General features: G+C 43.0%; 1 protein-coding gene across 1 annotated transcript; it reads right to left on the reverse strand.

Annotated features, from left to right (window-relative positions):
* Positions 1-5,110: 5,110 nt before the first annotated feature.
* On the reverse strand, positions 5,111-11,093 carry LOC127768726 (adenylyl-sulfate kinase 3-like). Its single transcript, XM_052294355.1, has 7 exons — positions 10,688-11,093; positions 9,575-9,715; positions 6,698-6,847; positions 6,511-6,629; positions 6,357-6,441; positions 6,179-6,225; positions 5,111-5,499 (listed from the first exon to the last, which is right to left on the reverse strand). The coding sequence occupies exons 1-7, from the start codon at positions 10,872-10,874 to the stop codon at positions 5,401-5,403; spliced, it is 828 nt and encodes a 275-aa protein (XP_052150315.1). The 5' UTR covers positions 10,875-11,093; the 3' UTR covers positions 5,111-5,400.
* Positions 11,094-11,937: the final 844 nt, after the last annotated feature.

Below are 11,937 nucleotides of genomic sequence, written 5' to 3' on the forward strand. Positions count from 1 at the left end.
CCGTCGTCTGTGCATGCCACGGCGTCTGCGTGGGCTCCCACATTTATAGGCGAGGCAGAGAGAACTACCGGTGTTTGCCTGTGGCTACATGCTCCCGCCCGCGTCGCGTCTCGCGTTGCTTGTTGGTTGATGTTGGAACGGAAAACGACTCGATGGCCTCACCCACGATGGGATCGATCGATCGCTGACGCGAGCGCGGCTGCAATGCCGTGCCGTACGTGCATATGGGGTTGCGACGGCGGGCGGGCGGGCGCGGCAGTTTCGCTGCGGCTGCGAGAGCGGGCGAGCCATATGCCAGTGGCTGCGCACTAACGAACTCACTCTGACTCGCTTCTGCGGTTCGCTCGCCTTTTTGACCATCCACGGCTCGACCGAGTTCAACGGACGCGCGCTGTGTGTCTACTGTCTCTGTCTAGCTCCACTAATCTCGACCGCGGCCATCCATGCGGTCGACTTGGTGCAAAGCTAGTAGTGTTCGGTTCAACGTTCGGTATACTAGGGACGAAGAACATGGGAGTGTTAATTAAACGGTTTGCTAAAAATATGACGGCACAATTTTCATTCAATTTCGGTCACTTTTTTTCTTCATATTTGATTGTTCTCCATTCTATATGTATGCTTCTGGTATCTCTTGTATATGCTCTTCCAAGCATATAATAAACTAATACATCCATCTTAAATGTAAAAACTTGAGTTAGACACGTGTATTAAGGAAATATGTGGAGTTAAATAGGAAAAGGTTGTGATTGATTGAAAATAAAATGTAGGTGGAGAAATTAAATTGGATAAAATTGTGATTGATTGAGAATATAATATAGATAAAAAAGTTATAATATTTTAGAATAAATTTTAAATGCTAAAGTTGTATTTTCAAATAGATGGAGTACTATTAATCCTAACCTTTATGTATACATAATTTATTAGAAAAGTTACAATGTAAATATCATTTACAATATAATTATAATATAAATGTAAGTATTTTACAATATAAGAATGGTTTAACTATTTCTTAGAAATGTGGTGTAATAAATATACTTCCTAATTAATTTGTTTGAAAGAGGGGTAATTTTAATCGGAAAAATCAATTGCAAAAGGAAAAACACATCAGAAGAAGAGGAAAAAAACACATCGTAAACGTACAAGCACATAAAAAACCTAATGTGCTATTGGATGTTTTAAAGAGTTACTTCCTTGTTTATTGTCGGTAAGTTTTCCAAACTGCTAAGTTATATGTTTGATTTGAAAATAAGATACGATAGGTTATGTTTATCTTGTTTTTTATAAGATGGTCTATATATATGATTGGCATAAGGGATGAAATGGTTGTATTTTTTGATAAATGAGAGGGTGTGGCTTATATGTCCATGAGAGAAAGTGGGTTGGATTGGTATATTAATTTTGAGGTATGAAGCTGACCCGAATCTAAAGAGAATATTTATTTTATGGGCCATTTCATTTCATGTGTCCTTAACTAAACATCCCGAGGAATATATTCGCTCCAATCTGATTGATCCAATCCCTCCAACCAAACATGAACTTAACATCTTTTTAATGTCTTTTGTGAAAACTTCATACATCAAAGTTAGTTTTCTAAATTTGTAATAATTACTATTCAATTAGTTATGCTCTAATGACTCATATTGTTTTGCGTGTAAGCGATAAGCCTCAGCCCATCCCTCCATCTCGAACGGAGCCTTGTCACAGGTGAGATCCGACGGCATGGGGTGTGCTGTAAATGGACTTCTCCCACAACTCGAGGCTAAAGAGGGCGCCCCGGTGGTTAACAAACGGCCGGCCCGGTTGCCGATGTGCGCAAGCGCTCATCATGCAAAGCTCCCGTCGTGTGGCACGCGATGCCACGAGACGAGGACGAGGCCACGAGGGGTGTTGCGCGATGACGCGCGGCTGCTGGCTCTCGCGCGCGTACGTTGGTGTTCCGTGGGGGCAGCTGCAACGACGTACGGCTGGCCCAGGCCTCGGCTACGTGCCACGGTGCCAGTTGCCACACAGTAGCCGATCTGGTTGATAAACAACCATTTGCGTTCCGAGATTAGTTCGGCTTAGCTCCAATCACCGAGTTGATCCGGTTGATTAAGCCTTTTTTGCGTCCCGTGAACAAACTGCCTTTGCTATACTAAATAAATGATGAGCAGTGGCCGTATGGACACACATGATAGCTTCAGTGCCACTCTTTTGAAACGGTGCGAAATTTTGAGAAATTTTCACCTTTGTATAGCTACTAGTGTTTGACACTAGTTCAGTTGGGGCGAACAGGGGCAACATCAGAACAGAGTACAATGGCCACGTTAATGACCGAGGGTAATGTGTGGGGTGTTCGATCTCCGACGTCCATATCACCGTACGAAACCGCGCCTGAAGAGAGAGAGAGATCACCAAAATCATCCTGCGGATCGTGCCATGACGCGCGCGTGGATACCTGCGCTTTTGTCAACGCAACAGCGACGTCCCCCTCCCCGTCCCCGGCATCCCACCGATCCGGAAGCGCACGCCGCCGCATCGATCGCCCAATAATCTCCTCTGCTTCACTTCACTCCTACGCCTCTCATCTGATCTCCTTGCCAATATGCAAATCCCTCAGCTCGCAACCCGTACGCGCGGTTCACACTTCACATGCATGTCTGCTCCACGAAACACGCGAAGAAGAAAAAGAAAAGAAGAGGATTTCCTCGCCGTTTGTGCCGTGGAGGCTTTTCGCGACCGGATTAGTCTCTCTCTCTCTCTCTCTCTCTCTCTGTTTTTTTTTCTTTTTTCCGTGTCGTGTTCGTGCGGGCGAGCGAGCGAGCGAGCGGGTGCGCCCGTGCCGTTGCGAAATCTTGGACGAATGCACGCGTGAGTCGCTGAAAATGGTTGATTGGTTGCACACGCCGCGCACGTAAGGGAGACTACACATGGCGGTGAGCTATTGGTTGGCTTCTGTGGCTACCAGACTGCTGCTGGGATTCGTGGCCATGGATTCGTTCCTCGTCTGCAGCCCAGACCTGCCGTTAAGTTCGGTACAGGCGTTGTCGCGTTGAACGGAGGGAAGCAGTTTACAGAAAGTTTCTACGCGTAGTAGTGCTCGAGTCGAAGTCTAGTTGAGTCCGACCGACTCGAGATGTAAATCGAAGAATTCGACAAGCTTGGGTTCGACCGTCAGGCCGTGAAAAAAAAAACGATCGAAAACCGCAAGATTTCAAAGTTTAGATGTGTGATGAAAGCAGATCCCGAGTAAAATTGTAAATAGTATTCGAAAATTCAAATTTGAAACAGCAAATTCGACCAAAACCTGATCAAAATTTGGTGAAAAAATTATACCAACATGGGTTGGGAATTCGGACCTGGCACTAAATCGAAAAGATGAACCTGGCCGGATGTACTTCCTTTGTCCCATAAAAAACTAATCTAATACCGGATATGAAATATTCTAGTACTATGAATCTTCGTATTACTCCCTTCATCTCAAAATAAGCACAACCATGAGTTTATGTGTCCAACTTTGATCGTCCGTCTTATTTGAAATTTTTTTATAATTAGTATTTTTATTGTTAGTAGATTATAAAACATGAATAGTACTTTATGTGTGATTTATGTTTTTTAGTTTTTTTTAAAAAATAAATAAGACGGGTGATTAAAATTGGACATGGAAACTTAAGGTTGCGTTTATTTTGAGACGGAGAGAGTACTAGAATATGTCACGTTCATTAAGGTTGCGTTTATTTTGAGACGGAGAGAGTACTAGAATATGTCACGTTCATTCTAGATTCGTTTTTTATGGAACGGGAGGGGTAGCTTGCTGACTTGACAGGATTAATTAGAAATAGTGACATTGTAGGATTAATTGTCTCGTCCACGGGTGTTAACTACATGTACACAGTGACGGAGCCTCCGCCGGTGACCCCAGGCAATGGTATGGGCTCGTCGCAATGAACACGCTGTAAAATTTGTTATATTATAGAATTGAATACAAAATTTTCGTAGTAAATAATTGTTGTAATTCCGTTGTGGGCTCTCTCAAAATTTTACCTAACATTTGGCGTGATTTGCGATTGATCCGGCAAAAATTTCTTCTGCTGGATGAACATGGTCACGTGCGTGCATGCTTTAATTACTCGACTGTTAGTGCGGATTTAACGTAAAAATGTTAGGTCAATTGGTTTGAATCGTTCTTTGTTTCTCTCTTTCTTTTTGTCCTTTTATTAATTCGTTTTTGGTTTGCTACTTTGACTTGGACGTATGGCAGGCAGTGATCAACGGCGTAGAACACAGCTCCAGAGCTAGCTCCTTAGTTGACTTGATATTTCCTGCCTTGTTTAATCACAGCCGCTATATGTTTACGTTATATATACTGCCATTGGTGTATACCAACATAAGAGGTAGTAGAATTCAAAGGAAATAAAAGAGTTAGAATGGTTTGCTTGTTTGTTTCTGTTAGTTAGGTAATTTGGCTGGACTTGGTGTAATGTGATTTCTGCCCCAACCCTTTATCACTAGTCACTGAAACATTTTTTTTCATCAGCTGAACCTTTCTTCCTGATAGGGAAAAGGTGGTTAGAACCCCAGAAATTCAGAGAATGTATGCCCAAGACTACAGACAATCAAACTTCAGAGAGAATCCGACGTCACTGTGGCTGAATGGGGAGCCCACTAATCACTGGGATAAGCAAAGAAAGGCATTGCAACTTGGCTAGTGATCATACACTGTCCAAATGAATGTAACAGCTCTCCAAGCCCGGTCAAACCATAATCAGATGCTGGTCGGCTACATTGGCACCTGATGTGAGACGTTCATTTCCTGATTGCTTTGCGGCTCGTTGTCTCAGACTGTGAGTGCTCTTTCTGCTTTGATGCTCATGATTGCAACTAGAGTTCATGATAATTCATCACACAGAGAGTTTGTACACTTGAAAAACAGCAGCAGCAAGATCAAAAGAAGATAGCCAAATGCTCGAAATATCTTATGAATATGACAGTCACTGAGACACTGACTACCATATTGGTGTAAAAAAAGACTTCCATTTACTCTGTTCCCATACGATCAGCATCTGGAAGGTCTTTGAAACGCTAACTTGAAGGAAACTGTGCCACAATTTTTTCCTTGGAAGTTTAAACAGTGAGAGCTTAAACTGCACAATTTATTCCAAATAATTGGGATCCAGTATCAAATTATACATTACTAAGAATAAATACATCTCACACATTTTTAACCGGAATGTGCATGCGGAGCCAACAAATTACAGCTATGCTAGAACAGTACACAACTACACAAGAGCGAGTAACCCATGATGATAGGCCACATGTATTGATTGCAAATTGATGCATCTTATTCTGGATCAAATGGATCACACTAGTGTCCACGAGTGGAGGACACTCAGGAATCAAATCAATCTTCACAAATATATGCTAAGCTTGCAAATATCCGTTCTCTTCAAGGTAGCACAGAACATGCTGGGCCATTGCTTTGGGTGAAGGACATTCCCCATGTACCATCTTAATTACTATCTGTGGAAGGCCAGAAAAAAATCTATTCAGCTATGTTCAACAAGCAGATAACTTTGCATTCTACATGTGGGTAATGTCATTCAATGTAATAGATAAATGATGACCCTAGTTCTTTTTGTCTAAAGTAAATGATCAAATCAGAATTCAGATTCATTTATGTTTGGCAACATGTATGTCAGATTCAAAAAATAAATTAATAAGAAACTCCGACACTTGTTTAGTTGTTTTATCCAGCTTTAATCAAACCAGCCAAAGCAGAGAAATCGGAATTGTGTATCCCATCACAAGTCTTAGATCAAAACTAAATATATTTTTTCCTCATGCCATCAATTAAAGCAAGCTACAATATGTGCATCAATAAATGATAACACTACTTTTTGGTTAAATATTGCCAATTCTTCCGTGAATGAGGTTGCTGGATCTAATAGTGATAGATATGTACACATATAAACATTAGGAAGGACTATAAATGAATAAATGTTCATAGTCTTATTTCTATGGCAGGAGCATACAATGTAAATAGTTATAGCTAACAGCGGAATGATGATAGTCAGCACTCGGCAGTAAAGCACTTTTTCAGTAGTGAATACCCTACACTTAGACTTTTAGTTTACCGTAGTCCGTATGGAATGGTAAGGTGTGGCCTAGTATGAATGCAAGGCATGATCTGCAAGCTCACCTCACTATTCACTGGTGATTCATATGGATCATCAATTCCAGTGAAGCCTGTTTGTCAAAAAGGAAAATTTCAAAATAAAAATACCATTAGGCGTTCAATCCGTACGCTCTTTTAGTATACTGAATGAACTAAATATAAAAGTTAATTGTCCCACAATGACTCAAAAGGTATCCTGTACCTTTAATCTTTCCAGAGCGTGCAAGCTTGTATAGACCTTTAGGATCACGAGCTTCACAAATTTCTAGTGGCAAATCCATAAATACCTACAACGCTTGTTTCTGTTAGATGCTTAACAGTAACGAGATGATAAAAGAAACATAACAGAAGCATACTTCAATAAATCTAGACTCTGGAAGCAGCACACGGCAAGCATCACGGTCTCTCCTATATGGAGATATCAAACTAGCAATGCATATGATTCCAGCATCTGCGAATAGCTTTGCCACTTCTCCTGCATAAGAATTTAAGTTGTAGTGAAACCATTTCTAACAAATGGACCTGTTGTTTTTGAGAACTTACCAACTCTTCGTATATTTTCTGCACGGTCTTCTGCCTTGAAGCTTAGATCTCGATTTAGGCCATGCCTTAGGTTGTCACCATCAAGGACATAAGTAAGGTGGCCGCTGCAATGCAACTCCCGACTCAGTGCACATGCAAGAGTGCTTTTCCCTGAAATATGAAAAGGTGGTAAGATCCTCATGATAACTTCCATGTATACAGATAATTACACAGCTACTGGAGATTCAAGAGATCCTTAGTTCTGGTATGATACTATGAACTGAAATGTGCCTCAGGCTCATACAGAGTCATACTTTCAACGTGGATGAAGGTGGTAATGAAGCATGCAAATATGTGATAAATTCTAGTCTAAATGGAGAAAATTACATTTTGTGTGATCCATGATCAACTAGATGTCAGCTACCTACAGAGCATCTACTGAACTAAATTTGAGCATATTGAGTATTGACTCAACTGGATTTACAAAAATCCTCTCCCGCCGCCTAGCCCCTCTTCTAGATTCCCTGGTCGCACCAAACCAAAGCGCGTTCATCAAGAAACGATGCATTCAAGACAATTTTATGCTTGTCCGTCAGTCTGCAAAGAAACTCCACCAAAAGAAGCGGTCGTCTCTTCTCCTCAAATTAGACATTGCACAAGCATTTGACTCGATTTCCTGGCCTTTCATCTTGGAGGTGCTGGAGCACAGGGGCTTCGGTGGAAGATGGAGAGCTTGGGTCGCATTGCTGTTCCGCACCGCAACAACTCGAATTCTAATTAATGGTGCCCCGGGAGAGCTGGTGCAACACAGGGGAGGAGTCCGGCAGGGTGACCCGATTTCACCGATGATCTTCATCTTAGCGATGGACTTTCTGACATTGCTCTTTCATCAAGCCGAAGACACCGGTCTGCTGAATGGGTTGGAAATTCCTCATCGTATCTCCTTATATGCCGATGACGTGGTCGTTTTCATCAAACCTGAGATTGAGATAGTGGTAGCAACTGAGATCTTGAACATCTTTGGTGAAGCCTCCGGGCTGCGAACGAACTTCGCCAAGTGCTCAGCTATGCCCATTCAATGCACGGATGAGCAAATCGCCTTAATACAACTGGTGCTACCCTGTGCTATTGCGCCCTTCCCGTGCAAATATCTGGGTCTGCCCTTATCCATCTTCAAGCTGAAGAAAGAGGACCTGCAGCCTCTTGTTGATAAGATTGCCCGACGGCTGCCCACATGGAAATCCAATCAGATGCCGCCGATCGGTCATGTAACCATGGCCAATGCTGTTTTGAGCGCCATACCAATCTATCTACTGGTCGCAATTGATGCACCCAAGTGGGTGATCAAAGGTATTGATAAGGTACGGCGTGGTTTTCTTTGGGCGGGCAAGGCGCAAGTGAATGGTGGATGCTGCCAAGTAGCCTGGACCAAAGTATGCTCCCCAAGGATTATGGGGGTCTTGGAGTGCCGAACTTGGAGCTCATGGGCATTGTACTACGTTCCCGCTGGACGTGGATGCAAAGGATTTCTCTGGCCAAGCCTTGGCAGGGATTAGCAATCCCCTGCACACAGAAAGAGCGTAACTTCGTCGCCGCCTCCACCGTCTGTCAGTTAGGTAACAGGTGAACAATCCTTTTTTTGGGAGGACAGTTGGTTACAAGGAGGAGACATCCGAGCTATTGAGCCCTCGATCTACGAGCATGCCTCTGCTCGCATCCAAAAGTGCCGGATGGTGGCTGAAGCGCTGATTAACCGTAGATGGATCAGAGACATAAGCGGCGCGCTTAGGACTCAGGCAATACTTGAATACCTCAAGCTTTGGTCGTTGATTCAGTCAGTTGTTTGTTCATCCTCAGAACCAGACTCACTCTCCTGGAAGTGGGAAAGCTCAGGCAAGTACACCTCAAAATCTGCCTACCGAGCTTTGTTCTTTGGACGAATTGCCTTTGAATCCACACCGATCTGGAATTCGTTGGCGCCACCTCGCTATTGTTTCTTCCTCTGGCTGGTCACTTTGAACAGATGTTGGACAGCCGACCGACTGCGGAGTCGGGGATTGCCACATCCCGACTGTTGCATTCTCTGTGATCAGCAGGAAGAGAGCATTGATCATATCTTAGTCGGTTTTCCGGAATCAAGGCAGCTATGGTGGTGGGCTTTGAGAGCAATCGGGCACCCCAACTGCCTACCGGTGAATGAAGCTTCCTTTCACCAATGGATGTGTGACAGCAGAATGGTGTTAAGTGAGTCACATCGTCGAGGCTTCGATACGGTGGTGACATTGGTAGCGTGGACAATCTGGAAGGAACGGAATGGTCGGATCTTCAATCAGCAGCACAGATCATGGGTAGATGTGGCGAGAGGGATGGCTGACGAGGCTTCTCTTTGGCGTAAAGCAAACCCGGCGATCCCTGCGCTGCAATTCAGGAGGGAGTTTGGTCGCCAAACCTAGCGCGAGAGATAGATCTAGGATTAATTGTCAATGTCCTGTATCAGTCCCATGTTGTTTTTCCTTTCAAATGTAAATAACTTTTATTTCTCTTAACGGAAAAAATGCGCTCCTTGTGTATTCCCGAAAAAGTATTGACTCAACTACTAATCATCATATGGATCTATAATGATCGATGTTCATTTCAACCTTTATGTGGTTAATCACGACCAATTATGTTATCTGATGGAAGGAAACGAACTACACATTGATCAAGAGTAAACATTCCAATTTAAATGATAAAATCATATTTCTCTAGCACAGAGCTAACAAATCAAGTGGAGTTATTGAAAAAATAGTAGCCAAAAAACATATCTTACAAAGTAGAAAAGCAATTATTATTAAACTTTATCAGGGAAGTAAAAGGGGACCAGGCTGTAAATCAAGGGAGTACTGAACTGAAAATAACCTGAGCCGCTGAGTCCTGTGATCCAAATGACACATCCTTTTTGCCCCAACAAGTTCTGCCTCTCAGATTGTCCAATTGGGCAATTGTGCCACAGTATATTGGTTGATTTCCCAATGGTTGACACTAGAGGCTTCTCTTTAACTGCAATGGGAACCAAGACATGGTTAGTGGCTTAGCGCAACTCTGTTCCTGTTGTTGAACAAACCCATTTGCATATAGTACAAACAACATGAAAAAGGATAATCTATATAAAATATAAGGGAGAGATTATCTTTGACACCTTTTCCTTCACATTATTACTTGTATAATACAAAAAGGTAATATCTACTCTGATTAAATGCACATGAATTCCAGAGTTCTCAATGCTCCCGAAAGAACACTGAAAAGTACTACTATGATTTTCTCATAACATTCTCTTCTTGTTGCTAATCATATCATCCATCAACCAGACAAGTATGTGTTCTCTTTATCATAACTTCTTAAGAGGGTTCGCAAATTGTGTACTCACGTTCAAAGTATATTTGAAAACATCACCAACGTCATTCCATTGCCCCGTCACCAACTTAGTATGTAAATAAACTACTCCCAAAGTCCCAATATAGTAGAAGATTCTACCTATGATGGTAAAAAAAAAAAAAAAAAAAAAAAAAAAAAAAAAAAAAGCTCTAACTTCTCCACCATGTAGCAAAAACATCCAATATTCTCTCAGATTCGTCACAAAAAAAAGAAGCAAAACCATTCAACATTGTGCCAAAATAGAGTATTCCATCAAACTTCAACCAGCAATTCACCACCCAAAGGCCCCATACACAGCAAAAAGGACAAAAAGAAAGAGCATCAGGCATAAAAACCATATGCCCAAACACATCACGGTCAAGTGTCCCATTTGTTGAATTCTGTTACAGCACGTATTTGTTCTCACCAAAAAGTCGTGATCACTAAATATGTGGAGGTCACCAACAGAAGCAGCATCCAAGCAGCGGGAACAAACCAATGCATTATCTACCACGCCATTCCCCTCGAGAGATTCTGGACCCATCGAGACGCCGACCCACGGCCAACTAACCACCGAGCTGGAAGTAGGAGAGGAGTAGACCGACGACGACGACGAACCTGGGCTGCGGGAGCCGTCCCCGGCGAGCTGCTGCTGGTGCTCCATCCCTCTCCCGGCCGGGCCGCCTCCGCCCAATGCCGCCACCACACGCGACGGGGCCCTCCTCCCGGTCGCCGCGGCCGCCGCCGCCGAGGGTGCCGGGGGCCGCGCTCGCAGAAGCGGGGAGGGGATCGCGTGCGAGGGCATGGGTCACGAGCGGGGCATTGCAGGGGGGGAGGAGGAGGCGGCGGCGGGATCCCGTCGGTGGCGGCTGCGGAGTGCGGAGGCAGAGCCGCAGAGGCGCTGCGTTGCGGGAGAGCGGAGGTGGGAGGGAGGGAAGGATTGTTGTTGATTGGAGAGGGAGGGCGACGTCACCCGCGTGGGGATGAATTCGATGAGCTGCCGTGTCGGTCTGCCTTGCCAGTTGCCACTGTGACTGCGAGGGGCGAGGCTAGGGGTGGCCGGCCATTTGTGCATTTGACACGCTGTGGCAATTTTTAGTGCCACATCAGCGAGCTCGACGTTAAGGTGGTATAGGTCGCAGGGCTGGGAGGAGAATGATCTATCTCAAAACATATATAGTGCAGAAATACTACGTAACGATATACGGTTTCAATAGGAAATATCAGATCCGATATCTATCGTACCATGTTGATGTCAATATGGTTACTAGATATCTTATATCTACGAAGTATCATGTTTTGATACCTTAGATATTAGATCCAGTACTTACAATATCATACTAATATTACGCTAACACAAACACACATTAGCTATTTACACATTAGCTATTTTGTTTGAACATATACTGTTATATAGTCTCTCTTAAATATATATAGCTATTTTAATCTAAATTCACAAACAAAAAATAACCATATTTTTAAAACGAAGAGAGTATATCATTATTATCATGATCGGAATCGATGATCAGTGACATCCATCGTAGTCGAGAGACTTTGTTAGCTTATCAGCCACAAATATAATTCAATTTTGAAACTTAATTTTAGAATTGTCTTTAGGTTTTCTTTTATCGTAGAATGCTTTTTTTTGTTTTTAAATAGTTAATAGCACAAGTATAAAGACTATCTACAAAATATTCTTTTTGAAAGGAATTTAGAAATTAAATTCGGTTGCTTCATTCTTTTCTTTTATGACTTAGCAACCGAGACTCGAACGATCGGAGCCTCAGGAGGGCAAAAGCTTAAAAGATGGGTTTAAATTTGTACAAAAAAAAATTACTCCATTTCGAAAGGTGTAAATCTCAAACTTG

Source organism: Oryza glaberrima, chromosome 3, assembly GCF_000147395.1.
Source record: "Oryza glaberrima chromosome 3, OglaRS2, whole genome shotgun sequence".
In the NCBI taxonomy this organism is placed as follows: domain Eukaryota; kingdom Viridiplantae; phylum Streptophyta; class Magnoliopsida; order Poales; family Poaceae; genus Oryza; species Oryza glaberrima.

Bases quoted from the DNA above. Each gene is read 5' to 3' on its own strand.
- LOC127768726 (XM_052294355.1), bottom strand. From the start codon at position 10,874: ATGCCCTCGCACGCGATCCCCTCCCCGCTTCTGCGAGCGCGGCCCCCG. The intron at 9,716-10,687 runs GTTCGTCGTCGT...TTCCCATTGCAG, and splicing joins GGACGGCTCCCGCAGCCCAG to TTAAAGAGAAGCCTCTAGTG. The intron at 5,500-6,178 runs GTGAGCTTGCAG...GGCCTTCCACAG, and splicing joins AATCACCAGTGAATAGTGAG to ATAGTAATTAAGATGGTACA.